This window comes from Scyliorhinus canicula, chromosome 4 (assembly GCF_902713615.1).
Source record: "Scyliorhinus canicula chromosome 4, sScyCan1.1, whole genome shotgun sequence".
Classification (NCBI taxonomy): Eukaryota; Metazoa; Chordata; class Chondrichthyes; order Carcharhiniformes; family Scyliorhinidae; genus Scyliorhinus; species Scyliorhinus canicula.
The window spans coordinates 12,807,639-12,821,869 of NC_052149.1; the positions used below are offsets into that span (position 1 = coordinate 12,807,639).

Here is a 14,231-nt window from a genome sequence, read left to right on the forward strand (position 1 = left end):
TTTTAAAAGGTATTTAAAAGGAAAAGAGTCAGTAAAGTGACTGTAGGTCCTCTAAAGAGTGGCAATGAGGAGTTAAGGGTCGGTAATAAGGACATGATAGATGGAATGAAGAAATATTTTTGTTCTGTCTTCAGTATAAGTGGTACAAAAAGCATTCCAGCTTTAAATCAAAAGGTGGGAGGGGGAGAGGAATTTGGTGAAACTACAATCACTCGGGAAGCGGTACTGAGCAAACTGTTGGAGCTGTGGCTGACAAGTCTCCAGGTCCTGATGGACTTCACCCGAGGTTTTAAGAGTGGTGGCTAATGATGTACTGGATGCATTGGTGTTAATTTTCCAAAATCCGCTAGATCCTAGGAAGCTTCCATCAGACTGGGAAAGTGGCTAATATAACCCCTCTGGTTGTGGATTTGCCATGGCAATGCCTCTACCAATCAGAGTCCACTTACCAACTAATCAGCACTCTCTTCTCATGCAGTATAAAGTTGTTGCTTCCCCTGACATTGGTAATCTTGCATAAGTCCTGATGAGTGCAAAACAAAAAACTTTGACAAAATAAGTCTCTTTTTCCAGTAATGTTCGAAACCCCCATGCTTGGTGACATCACTAAATGTCCTATTTGTGCCACAAAGGATGCTGAAATAAGTGCTTTCCCTGGAATCTTTTTCAAGCCTCAAATATTGGATCCAAACAGGGTTCTCATTCTGAGAATTTAACTCCAGTCAAGACCAGGAGCCTCTCCACGTGGAACACTTTAGGATAATCAGTGAACCAGCAATTTGCAAACTGAACTGCTCCAATCTTGTATATAGTCTGTTAAATTCAATGATTCCATGGAATAATCATTAATCTTTCTAGATTTATCAAAGGCTGACCATGCCTTGCGTCCACCTAATAGGTAATCTTTCTTGTAAATATAGGATCCGTGCGGGCCAGTTAGATTGCAGGAGAGGCCCAAATCGGGAACCGCGCCAGGTGGCAGGCGGTTTGTGATCCAACCGGCCCATTCCCATTGGCGGGATCCGAATCCCGTCTAGATGCAGTGCAAAGCTAATTTAGGCCAATTAAGGGCAATCTTCAATTGATTAGCAAGATGGAGCCCCGATCTAACAGTCTGCTGTGATCTAACTGGCTCCCCAGTGAGAGGTCAGAGAGGCAGGTGGCAATTAGTACCGGTCCACACAAACCTGGATCAGGCGTCACAGCACCTAGGGAGTTTCCCTGACCTCTGTTTGGTCAGGAGCAGGGCAGGGAAACGCCCCAGCTCTCCCTCTGCCACCCAAGCATCTTGACACTGTCTGATTGGCACCTTGCCACTGCAGCACTGCCATGGTACCAGGGTGATACTGACAGGGTGGCAGTGCCATGGTACCAGGGTGGCACAGGCAGGGTGGCAGTGCCATGTTTCCAGGCACCAGGGTGACACTGCCAGGGCCGATGCCTGAGGGAGTCATGACCATGAAAAGAGGGATGAGCGGGTTATGATGGGTGAGGGGTGCGAAGAGCAGGTGTGAAGGGGCCTCCAGGAGGCTGGCGGGGTTGAAGGGTGGGGATCCTGAAAGTGGGGGTCCCAAAAGGGGGCGTGGAGTGGCCTGAATAAGAGGGAGCCCTCAACGACCCTATAGCGGGTTGTCCTCCCGGGGGGCGGGGGGTGGGGGGGGCGGAGGTAATGCCCACGCGTGTAGGGGATGACTTTTCCCATGGATGGGGGGGGGGGGGTGGACCCTCAAGCTCACTTAGAGATCGGGCCATCCTTTCAAAATGGTCATCCGATCTCCGAGGGCCCGGGCTGGCCAGCTCCCCAGTGATGGAAACAATTCAAAGTGTGGGTGAGATCGAGCTCAGAGATGGGGGGAAACCCCAGCCAAACCAACCTAAATGTCACTTGGAAAACGTTTCCGTTAGATTGTGCCTGTAATAGTTGATCCCAATCCTTAATCAAACAATGCCCATCACCTATATGTATTTAACCACACAATTAATGAACCATTAACACTATTCGCCAACAAATGTTGCTCGAGCTCACATCCCATGAAAGAAAGTTTTGTAAAAACCCCTAAGCCACCATAGCCAGGCAGAGCTGTGAGTAAATGTTGAATGTACACCGCTGGTCAATCTTCATTATTAACCAGAAGAGGCAGATGGATGCCTCAAGTGTAATGCCTTCTCTGCACTTCAGAACTTTCTTTTTTCCTGTGTTTGCTCTGTGAAAACAGTATTGGTACAATTAGTACTTAAAGTGCTCTTTCCCCAAGCAAATTTTCCAATATATCCAGATGCCGTACAGCTCCCGCCCCTGCATCTCGTTGTTCTCTTCAATGTTTAATGTGGTTCTGCCTCAACCACTCCACCATTCCAAATGTTGAAAGAAGGAAATTGGGTTTGTACAGCATCTCTCACAATCTCAAACTGTCCTAAAGAACTCTACAACCAACAAGGTGTTTGTAAGGTCCAGTCGCTGTTGTAATATGGGAAACATGGCAGCGAATTTACACACATTATTGAGAGAAATGATCTGTTTTGGGAGCTGACAAAACTCCTCTGTACTGCCGGAGCAGGATCGATGGGCCGAATGGCCGACTCCTGCTCTTTGTTTCTACGTTTTCTTCTAATGATGTCACGGCGTCCTTTATCTGAGAGAGGAGACAGTATACTTGGTGCATCATTTGATTCCACCCTTGTCCCTCTCTCCCTCGATGCTCTAATGGGGGCAGTGATGCCGAGTTGCCAAACAGCCCCAAAGTTGGCGGTTCCAATCCCAGCGCGACAAGTGGGGAAAATTGTTTCAATAAAGCTGAGAACTCGTGGAACGGCGCGGGGAAATAAACATGAGAGCTACAGAACTGACATAATCTGGTTCATTAATATCCAACAGGAGTCGGATGAGGGGGGTCATCTTTTACCTGTAGCCGATATCGGACCCCTGTGAGCTGCAATCGCTTTCAGCTTCTCAGTGGTTCTTCTAAGCTTAAATGGCACGGTAATGTGGAGAATTTGGGTGTGTGAAGGAGAAGGAACTTGTTTTATCGGGGAATTTGATGGAAACGCACTATTGGATTGGATTGGATTTGTTTGTTGTCACGTGTACCTGAGTACAGTGAAGAGTATTGTGCAGTCCAGGCAGATCATTCCATACATGAAAAGAAAATACATAATGGGGCAAACATAAAATACACAACGTAAATACATAGACACAGGCATCGGGTGAAGCATACAGGAGTGTAGTCCTACTCGGTAGAGAAGAGGTGTGAGGTGTGACTGATAATATATTCCCAGTGGCGTGTTTTTATTTTCTGCAGGGGAGGCACGGTGGCACAGTGGTTAGCACTGCTGCCTCGTAGAGCCAGGAACCCGGGTTTAATCCTGGCCTCTGTCTTTGTGGAGTTTGTTCTTTCTCCCCGTGTCTGGGTGGGTTTCCGCTGGGAGCTCCGGTTGCCTCCCACAGTCCAAAGATGTGCATGTTAGGTGGATTGGCCGTGCTAAATTTCTCCTTCTTGCCCAGGGATTGCAGGGTTACGTTCTGGGTTCCGGGGATAGGGCGAGTGGACAGGGGAGTATAAATGGGCAGAGTACTCATTCAAAGGGTCGGTGCAGACTCGATGAGCTGAATGGCCTTCTTCCGCACTGTAAGGATTCCATGATTCTATGAACAGGGAAGGGCAAACATACTCGCCCTGGTGTACATATGGTTACTGTCTAACTTTACATGGTTAACTAAGGTACAACTACGGGCAAAAAATAATCCTTTAAGGTCTTCAGTGCAGGAGGGGCACGATGGAAATTTATACGGTTTGTCATGAAATATGGGACTGAATATTAATAAAATGTCTAATTCTTGCTCATTGAGATGTTGCTAACAGAAGAATGAGTGTTAGAATTGTTCCTGCAGATAAGCTTTTAGCTGGAATCAATGCCAATGTTTACCTCTTGAAGAAGTCCGAGGGCATTCTGCCAACGACAGCCATCATCAACATCCACCTTTATGGCCTTGGAGTCTCCTCGGATTTTCTGGAGGTAACTTGACGCTGAAATAGCTGTAAAAGAGAGTGCCGCCTGCTTCTATCTCACTGAATGTTCCTAAACATAATCATCCTTTGCTTGTTTTTTTTTTAAAAGATCGGTATCCATATAGAGGGAGAATGGAGAAAGAATCAGCCCCATCAGAGGGGGCCGAGGAATGAACGTATAGCGAGGAAGGTTCGGACAATTCCTTTTATCTCCTATTCTGAAGAATGTTGCTAACATGTCTTCCTCTGGTGTTGGTCACCACCTGGCACCCCAGCTTCGTGGGGGACCATTGTTAAGGTGTGGTTTCTGTGTTATTTGGTTCTGAGTCTTTTGATCTCAAAGGGCCGTTGCGATCCTGCCACAACGCAATGCCTGCACTCTGGAACCTTCTATGAATGGATACTATTTCATGATCAATGTCCGGGATCCTCCTTTGTATTACTGATGCTACACTTCCATGCCAAGTTATGATGGTGTCAAGCTTCTTGAGCGTTCTTGGAGCTGTGGGCAAGTGGAGAGTATTCCATTACATTCCTGATTTGTGCCTTGTAGATTGTGGACAGGCTTTGGGGGGGGGGGGGGGGGGTCAGGAGGTGAGTTACTCACCGTAGGATTCCTAGCCTTTGACCTGTCCTGGTAGCCACAGTATTAATATGGCTAGTCCAGTTCAGTTTCTGATCAATGGTAACCCCCAGGTTGTTAATTGGGGGGGAGATTCAGCAATGGTAATGCCATTGAATGTCAAGGGGCGATGATTAGATCCTCTCTTGTCAGAGATGGTCATTGCTTGGCAATTGTGTGGCGTGAATGTAACTTGCCACTTGTCAGCCCCAAGCCTGGATATTGTCCAGGTCTTGTTGCATTTGGACATAGACTACTTCATCATCTGAAGAGTCATAAATGGTGCTAATGTTGTGCAGTCATCCACAAGCATCCCCATTTCTGATCTTATGATGGAAGGCAGGTCATTGATGAAGCAGCTGAAGATGGTTGGGCCTAGGACACTACCCTAAGGTGGTGTCGTGGAGCTGAGGTGATTGACCTCCAACCATCACAACCATCTTCCTTTGCGCCAGGCATGACTCCAACCTGTGGAGAGTTTTCCCCCTGATTCCCATTTGGTTTAGCTAGGGCTCCTTGATGCTATACTCGATCAAATGCTGCCTTGATGTCAGGGCAATCACTCTCACCTCACGTCTGACATTCAGCTCTTTTGTCCACGTTTGAAACAAGGCTGTAATGAGGTGAGTAGCTAACCAAGGCACCTCAATCGGCACCTATGATGAGAGCAGCATACACAGGGGAACACCTCCAATTTCCCCTCCAAGTCACACACTATCCTGACTTGGAATTATATCAGCATTCTTTAACTGTCCCTGGGTCACAATCTTGGAACTCCATTCCTAACAGCAGTGTGAATGTACCTACACCACATGGATTGCATTCGTAAACCTCTTCTGCACTCTCTCCAATGCGTTCACATCATTCCTATAGTGTGACGCCCAGAAATGTACACAAAACTGCATCTGAGGTCTAACTAGTGTCTTGTGTAAGTTCACCAGAACTTCCTTGTTCTTGTACTCTATGCCACTATTAATAAAGCCTAAAATACGGTATGCTTTACTCATTGTTCTCTCCACCTGTCCTGCCACTTCAATGATGTACGCACATGCACACCCGGGTCCGTCTGCTCCTGCACCCCCTTAAGAATTTTACCCCTTATTATATATTGTCTCTCCATTTTCTTCACACTTCTCTGCATTGAACTTCATCTGCCACCTCTCTGCCCACCCCAACAACTTGTCCATGTACTTTTGAAGTTCTACCCTGTCCTCTTTACAGCTTACAATGCTTTTTTGTCAACTGCAAACTTTGAAATTGTCCCCTGCACACAAAGACCTATATCATTTCATAAGCAGCTGTCAGAGTTACAGCACTGCTGTAATATGATTCTCAAAGAAGTCTTACAACATCAGTTTAAAGTCCAACAGGTTTATTTGGAATCACTAGCTTTCGGAGAGTAGCTCCTTCATCCAGTGAGCTACTTTCTGAAAGCTAGTGATTCCAAATAAACCTTTTGGATTTTAACCTGGTGTTGTAAGACTTCTTACTGTGCCCACCCCAGTCCAACGCTGGCATCTCCGCATCATGATTCTCAAACTCATGCCTTTTTGAAATTGTAACACCAAATGGTGGCCTCTCCACCAGCATCATTGTTAACTGATTCTCAGACGTCCTTCATAAGACCCATCCCTAGTTTCCCTGAGAGGGTGACTGTGCTCATTTTTCAACCATTGCAATCCATGCTGTGCTGGTATTCCCACAGTATTGTTAGGTAGTGGGTTTCTTAGGATATCGACCCAATGAAGGTGAGGTATTTATGTCCAGATTAGGATGGTGTCTGGCTTGAAGGGGACCTTGGTGATGGCAACACTTGATGCCATTGTCCAGGTTTGAGAGGCGCTGTCCAAGAAGCTATTGGCGAGGGTCTAGGACAACGCATCGCCGCCGACTCATCGCCGCCGACTCATCGCCAGCCCAACTCATCGCCAGCCAACTCATCGCCAGCCCAACTCATCGCCAGCCAACTCATCGCCAGCCCAACTCATCGCCAGCCAACTCATCGCCAGCCCAACTCATCGCCAGCCGACTCATCGCCAGCCCAACTCATCGCCGCCGACTCATCGCCAGCCCAACTCATCGCCGCTGACTCATCGCCAGTCCAACTCATCGCCGCCGACTCATCGCCAGCCAACTCATCGCCAGCCCAACTCATCGCCAGCCCAACTCATCGCCGCCGACTCATCGCCAGCCCAACTCATCGCCAGCCAACTCATCGCCAGCCAACTCATCGCCAGCCCAACTCATCGCCAGCCAACTCATCGCCAGCCCAACTCATCGCCAGCCCAACTCATCGCCAGCCAACTCATCGCCAGCCCAACTCATCGCCAGCCAACTCATCGCCAGCCCAACTCATCGCCAGCCCAACTCATCGCCAGCCAACTCATCGCCAGCCCAACTCATCGCCAGCCCAACTCATCGCCAGCCCAATAAAAACAGTACAGTCAACAGACTTCTTAATGGCGCTCTGGAGTGAATGGAATCTATTTAAACCAACAGGCTTCTTAACAGCGCTCTGGAAAAGCACAAAATTATATGTGGCAGGCGCGAATATACATATAATTTTGTGCTTTTCGTCTGAATAGCTGAAATTGACAAACACCAGGGTTATGGAACATGCGAGCGACAAATGTGAAATTGATTAGGCTCAGATTTGGTCAGTTGACTGTTTACTGTAGGGCTCTATTGAAATAGACGCTGTTAATTGTAAGTTACTGTTTTTTGTATTGTGTTTTCCGTCCGTCTCTGGTTAAATACAATCGTTTTTATATTGGGCACTTTTTAAATAGAGTCAATTTACTGAAAAATATGTTAAAATGTCCTTTGTTTTCTATAGGTTTAAATTGTTTAAATAGATTCCATTCACTCCAGAGCGCTGTTAAGAAGTCTGTTGGTTTAAATAGATTCCATTCACTCCAGAGCGCTGTTAAGAAGTCTGTTGGTTTAAATAGATTCCATTCATTCCAGAGCGCTGTTAAGAAGTCTGTTGACTGTACTGTTTTTATTGGGCTGGCGATGAGTTGGCTGGCGATGAGTTGGGCTGGCGATGAGTCGGCGGCGATGAGTTGGCTGGCGATGAGTTGGGCTGGCGATGAGTCGGCTGGCGATGAGTTGGGCTGGCGATGAGTCGGCGGCGATGAGTCGGCGGCGATGAGTTGGGCTGGCGATGAGTTGGGCTGGCGATGAGTTGGCTGGCGATGAGTTGGCTGGCGATGAGTTGGCTGGCGATGAGTTGGCTGGCGATGAGTTGGGCTGGCGATGAGTGGGCTGGCGATGAGTCGGCGGCGATGAGTTGGGCTGGCGATGAGTCGGCGGCGATGAGTTGGGCTGGCGATGAGTTGGGCTGGCGATGAGTTGGCTGGCGATGAGTCGGCGGCGATGAGTCGGCGGCGATGAGTTGGACTGGCGATGAGTCGGCGGCGATGAGTTGGGCTGGCGATGAGTCGGCAGCGATGAGTTGGGCTGGCGATGAGTCGGCGGCGATGAGTTGGGCTGGCGATGAGTTGGGCTGGCGATGAGTTGGGCTGGCGATGAGTTGGGCTGGCGATGAGTTGGGCTGGCGATGAGTTGGCTGGCGATGAGTTGGGCTGGCGATGAGTCGGCGGCAATGAGTTGGGCTGGCGATGAGTTGGCTGGCAATGAGTTGGCTGGCGATGAGTTGTCCCATTCCCATTGGCGAGTTGTCTATAGTGCATGCTGTGGGTGGTACACGGTCAGGGAACAGATGTAAACTCTTCCTCGAACCTTCTCCTGAATATGAACCTTTTATTTCTCTTTGCTGGACGCGAATCACTGCCATTCTCTGATCTTGTTTGAGATATACAGCATTTAATCATTGTTTTTTCTTCTGAATTTTGTTGACCACTAGGTGCCTGGATGGAAATCCATACCCACAACAAAGCCACTCGTAGTCGCCTGGATCAAGTTGTTTGGTCAAGAACTTTCTTTTACTGAACTTCACCAGGAAGATTTACAAATGGTCAGTAATTTAAATGGCTATGTTACCAAATTAATATTGGATCACGTGCGTTCCAGAGTCCAAAGTCCACATGGACGTTCAGGTTTGGCTGGCTGGAGAGACCTGTGTTGGAAGATTGGGCGCAATTCTCCGCACTCACGACGGTGCGGAGAATAGCGGGGGTCGTCAATTTTTACGGCCACGCTAAGTCCGACGCCCTCCCGCTATTCTCCCCCCCCCACGCCCAACTCACGACACGAATCGCTGCCACCGTTTTTTTACGGCCAGCAGCAATTCTCAGCTGGCCGATGGGTCGAATTCCAAGCCCTTTACGGCCGTTTTTACGAACGGCAAACACACCTGGTCTGGCCGTTCGTAAAAACGGCCGTAAAGTCCCGATCTTGGCAGCCATGGCACCGATTGGCACGGCAGTACCACGGCCGTGCCAAGGGTGCCATGGGCCCGCGATCGGTGGGCACTGAGCGCGGGCAGCGGGTACTTACCCCGCTCACTCTTTATCCTTCCGCCGCCCCGCTGTATCCATTCGCGGGGCGGCTGAGGGGCATACCGGCCCGCGCATGCGCGGATTTCACGCATATGCATGATGACATCATCCGCGCATACGTGGGTTGGAGTCGTCCAATCCGCGCATGCGCGGCTGACGTCATCTGACGCGTCAGCCGTCGCTAACTCTGGCTAGCGGGCTTAACGAAATTCATTAAGGCCGCGATGCCGGAGTTCACGGCCGCGCGGTACTAGCCCCGACCGGGGAGCTGAATCGGTTCCCGGTCGGGGGGGGCGGAGGCTGGCGTCAAACCCGCCCGTTTTTGACGCCAGCTTCCCGAGTCTTTGTGACTCGGGAGAATCGCGCCCCAGAGTCTTGGGTCATGTGACCTTGCTCCGCTACAATTACTTTAAACAGGGATGTATATCCAGCATCTGGAATTGACTTTGTTTCCAGGATGTCTCAGCTACCAGTTAGAGGTCTGCGTTTGGGAAGCTGTTGGCCGGACGTCTCTGGCCATTCGTTGGCGGCAGGACTCTCCGGTCCCGCCGGCAACGTACGTCTGCCCGGGTCGCTTCCGACGGCGTGAGGTGGCTTCACTGGAAAATCCCATTGACACGCAGTGGGAGTAGAGAATACCGCCGCCAGCAGACAATACGCCAAATTCTTCTTCCTCGCTAGCAGCGGTTGTGGGGCGGACTGACAACGGAGAATCTAGGCCATTATCACAGCCGACCCAATGACCACCACAAGCAGGATTGGCTAACCAAATACAATTTATCTTTGAGTCGGCCCCTTTGAAATTGACATTCTTCGGTTGTCTGTTCGTCACTCCCTTGGCAGAACGAGGTGAAACATTCCAAAACGGAGAAGAAAATTCCTTTGCTCTGGAGACGGCTGTGGGGTGACTCCCAGGCAGAGGATCATCCATCCTAATTGTCTGATTGCATCATAAAAATCCAGATCAAAACAAAAAGAAATAAGGATGACCTCTTTAAATATATATAGCACTGGGTTTCTTTTGCAACCCAGTAATGTGTTGGAGGTTTTGGGAGTCAGTGATGGGTCTTGGCTGAGAGTGAGGAGAGAGATTTTGCCAAATTTATTGTGAATGCTGTCGAAGCACAGCATTGAAGGAGAGTTCCCTGACTCTTTTAAAGAAAATGTAAATACATATTTTAAGCGGAATAACTTTCAAGATGATGAGCAGAAGGAAAACAAAGTCAAATTAGTGCCGAAGAGCTAGCATAAAAAGTGTTTGCAAGCATGATGGACTGAATGGTCTTTTTCCACCCATTCATGGAATGTCACCATCAATAACGAGGAAAGCATTTTATTGCCCATTCCTGCTTGTCCTTGAAAAGGTATTGGTGAGCCACCTTCTTAAACCCCTGCAATCCATGTGGTGTAGGTACACCCGCAGTGCTGTTAGGGAGGGAGTTCCAGGATTTTGACCCAGCGACAGTGAAGGAACGGTGATATTGTTTCAGGTTAGAACAGTGTGTGGCTTCGAGGGGAACTTGCCGGTGATGCAGATCCCATGCATCTGTTGCTCTTGTTCTGTCTAGGCGGTCGATGTTGAGTGTTTTGGAAGGTGCTGTTGAAGAAGCCTTGGCGAGTTGTTGCAGAGCACCTTGTTGTTCATGCACACTGCGGCCACAGTTCAACATTAGCAGATGGAGTATTGTAAAGCACTAAGTTGGCTTTGGATGTTTCTAGACCCAAGAATGAGCTTGGCCCAGTAGGTAAATGGTCAGTAAAGAGGTAGGTTTAGCACACTGGGCTAAATCGCTGGCTTTTAAAGCAGACAAAGGCAGGCCAGCAGCACGGTTCAATTCCCATACCAGCCTCTCTGAACAGGCGCCGGAATGTGGCAACTAGGGGCTTTTCACAGTAACTTCATTTGAAGCTTACTTGTGACAATAAGCGATTTTCATTTTTCACCATAGTTACATAGGGTCACTGACCACCCAAGTCACATGGGTTCAGCTCCAAAGCCATCTTACCACAATTGCCCGAAAAATCTGCAAACTTCCCATCATGGGTGTTTCCAGGCCGCACGCATCCCGAAAATTACATAATGACTACTCTATTCCTGTGATTGAAAACATACTTATTTTTCTTGATATTGCTTGCTGAAACAAGAGCCTCCTCCCTCCTATGCCAAATCATCCCTTACCACCACCCCACCACTACACCCAAGGACCAACTTACCGCATTACCTCACTCAATCAATTGATTTCCAGGAGCTGGAATTCCTAGGGCGGAATTCTCCGCTCCCGGGAAAAATCGGGAAGGCCGCCGTGAACTCGTCCGAGTTTCACGACGGCCTCGGAGGCCGCTCCTCTCACCTTATTCACCCCCACCCGGGGGGCTAGGAGCGGCGCTCCGTTATTCTCGGCTGCTGGACCTTCACGCTTGCGTCAAAGCGGCGCACCGAGAATGACGCGATGGCGGCACCTATGTGACGTCAGCCGCGCATGCGCAGGTTGGCCGGCTCCAACCCGCGCATGCGCGGCTGACGTCACGACGGCTGATGGCTCAAACCCGCGCATGCGCGGTGGCCGTCTTCCCCTCCGCTGCCCCGCAAGATGTGGGCACCAATCGCGGGCCAGTCCCCTCCCGAGCACGGCCGTGGTGCTCACTCCCCTCTCCGCCCCCCACAAGCTTCAAACGGGCCTTTGGCGCCCATGTTCATGACGGCAGCGACCAGGTGTGGTTGCCGCCATCATGAACCGGTCGCGAACGGCAGGCCGCTCGGCCCATCGGGGCCAGAAAATCGCCGGTCGCCGTGAAAAATGGCGAGCTGCATTTCTTCCGAGCGGGGGGGGGTGGGAGAATCGCGGTGGGCACCAGGGGGGCGTGAAATCAGTCGCCCGGCCCTCCCGCAATTCTCCCACCCGGCGTGGGGAGCGGAGAATCGCGCCCCTAGTGTTGGGAGATCCGATCAGCTAACATTTGAAGAGAGAATAATAATAATAATCGCTTATTGTTACAAGTAGACTTCAATGAAGTTACTGTGAAAAGCCCCTAGTCGCCACATTCCGGCGCCTGTTCGGGGACGCCGGTACGGGAATTGAACCTGCGCTGCTTGCCTTGTTCTGTATTACAAGCCAGCTGTTTAGCCCACTGTGCTAAACCGGTCCCTATGAATGGAAGATCCTTTCCTTACAAGGCCAAGCGGCAATTCGGAAGGAAGTTAATGTTGCAGGATCGTGAAGGCGGGAAAGTGGAATTGATGTTGAAGATCCCACCATGACAGTATTGAATGAATGAAGAGGCTTGAGGGACCGAATGGCCGTCTCCTCCTCCCGTGTTCTTGTTGGTCATATGGGCTTTGCCCGGCTACCAATGTTAAAATATGACATTTAATGAATTTATGAAGAGCTTCAGGGTCTTACACTCTAACTTATTTACACATTTTAAATTTTTGTCCTGCTTTAGGTCAAGAAAGAAAAAGAAAGAATTGAGAGATTATTGGCGGAGTACATAGTCATGCTTCAGAATGGAGTAACAATGCATTGGACTAAACCCTTGCTGGTATCCGAGATTCGGCACATTGTGCCAACATCACTTGGCCTGCCAATGGAGATGGCGTTTTATTACACCGTTGTTTCAGCAGCACAGGGTAATTATTTTGTGGACAGCTGTGACAAGGTGCTGAGTTTTACTGCAGACTTCGGTATCCTGACCTCGGGCCAAAAAGCGAGTCCTAACCTGCACATGCCAGTGTTTTATTGCCCTCTTCCTAACTGGCCGCCTCTGGGCCTGCTATCCAAGTGAGAACGGAGTGTGGTGAAATGCTCCGGCCTAGTCAGAGGGCCGGCAGCTCTGAAGGCTGAGCAGCCCCACTGGGAGAGGTGGATCCAGCTGACACAGGCCGGAAATCTCAAAATGGCGGCACCCTCTGACAGGAATGCAAATATTAAAATTCAGGGGGTTGGGCGAAAGGCTCTTTCCTCAGGGAGACCCTCCTCCGGGTGGTTCCTGGAGACACTGGGACTGCCGCTACTGCCTGCCGCAACCTCTTTGGGCCTTGCCGCCTCTTAGAACATAGAACATAGAACAGTACAGCACAGAACAGGCCCTTCGGCCCTCGATGTTGTGCCGAGCAATGATCACCCTACTCAAACCCACGTATCCACCCTTTACCCGCAACCCAACAACTCCCCCCCTTAACCTTACTATTAGGACACTACGGGCAATTTAGCATGGCCAATCCACCTAACCCGCACATCTTTGGACTGTGGGAGGAAACCGGAGCACCCGGAGGAAACCCACGCACACACGGGGAGGACGTGCAGACTCCGCACAGACAGTGACCCAGCCGGGAATCGAACCTGGGACCCTGGAGCTGTGAAGCATTTATGCTAACCACCATGCTACCGTGCTGCCCTTGTTACCTTAACCCCCAGAGTTGCCGTAGGTGGGCCGTCTCTGTGGGTTTCTGTGGGTGGGTCCTCCTCACCTTCATCAAAATACCAGCACCCTTGTAAGGTGACATGTAATTGGAGCTTTAATAATGCCTCCGTTGGTCGGGCAGCCAATAGGCCCATCGGCCAGTCACTGGGAAACCTCTCCCGCCCCCACCTCTGTTCCTGCACTACCAACACCCCAGCCCCCCACCAGGGGGCTGGCAAAATTCACCCCAGAGTGTGGAAAATAAATGCTGGAAATGCAAAAGAAGAAACAGACTTGCATTTATATCCAGCTTCATTGCATCTTTCAGAAGCACAGCAATATGAAGTCATATTAGTTGCCCTTTGCAACTAATCCATCATTCAAACAGATCATTGCTGAATTACATCTCAATTCTATTCACGTGCCTTCATTTCCAATCCCTGATACCCTTGCCGAACAAAAATCAAGCCATATCAGTCTTGAAAGCTCAAATTGTTCCTCAGTATCCACTGTCCTTTGGGGAGGAGATGAGTCCATGTTTCTTATTGTGTAGAGGGGCCGAATGGCCGTTTACTGTTCTGGAACAATTGTGTGACTAAAATCAGCTATTTTGTGTGACTTTAGTCATGTGGGCTAATGGAGCAACTATTTTGAGCATAGCAAGATCACATAGCATTCTGATGAAAGACCAGCTTTTGGTTATGTAATTAAATCAGGTATTTAGCCCATGATGTTAGA

General features: G+C 49.6%; 1 protein-coding gene across 2 annotated transcripts in view; it reads left to right on the top strand.

Moving 5' to 3' along the window:
- Nucleotides 1-14,231, top strand: part of LOC119964353 (vitellogenin-like) — a 98,818-nt gene that overhangs the window by 42,568 nt on the left and 42,019 nt on the right. For both annotated transcript variants that reach the window (XM_038793723.1, XM_038793724.1), the window contains exons 14-17: nucleotides 3,890-4,014; nucleotides 4,117-4,197; nucleotides 8,498-8,608; nucleotides 12,537-12,720. In XM_038793723.1, the coding sequence (XP_038649651.1) occupies nucleotides 3,890-4,014; nucleotides 4,117-4,197; nucleotides 8,498-8,608; nucleotides 12,537-12,720 (501 nt within the window). The remainder of the gene's footprint in view (nucleotides 1-3,889; nucleotides 4,015-4,116; nucleotides 4,198-8,497; nucleotides 8,609-12,536; nucleotides 12,721-14,231) is intronic.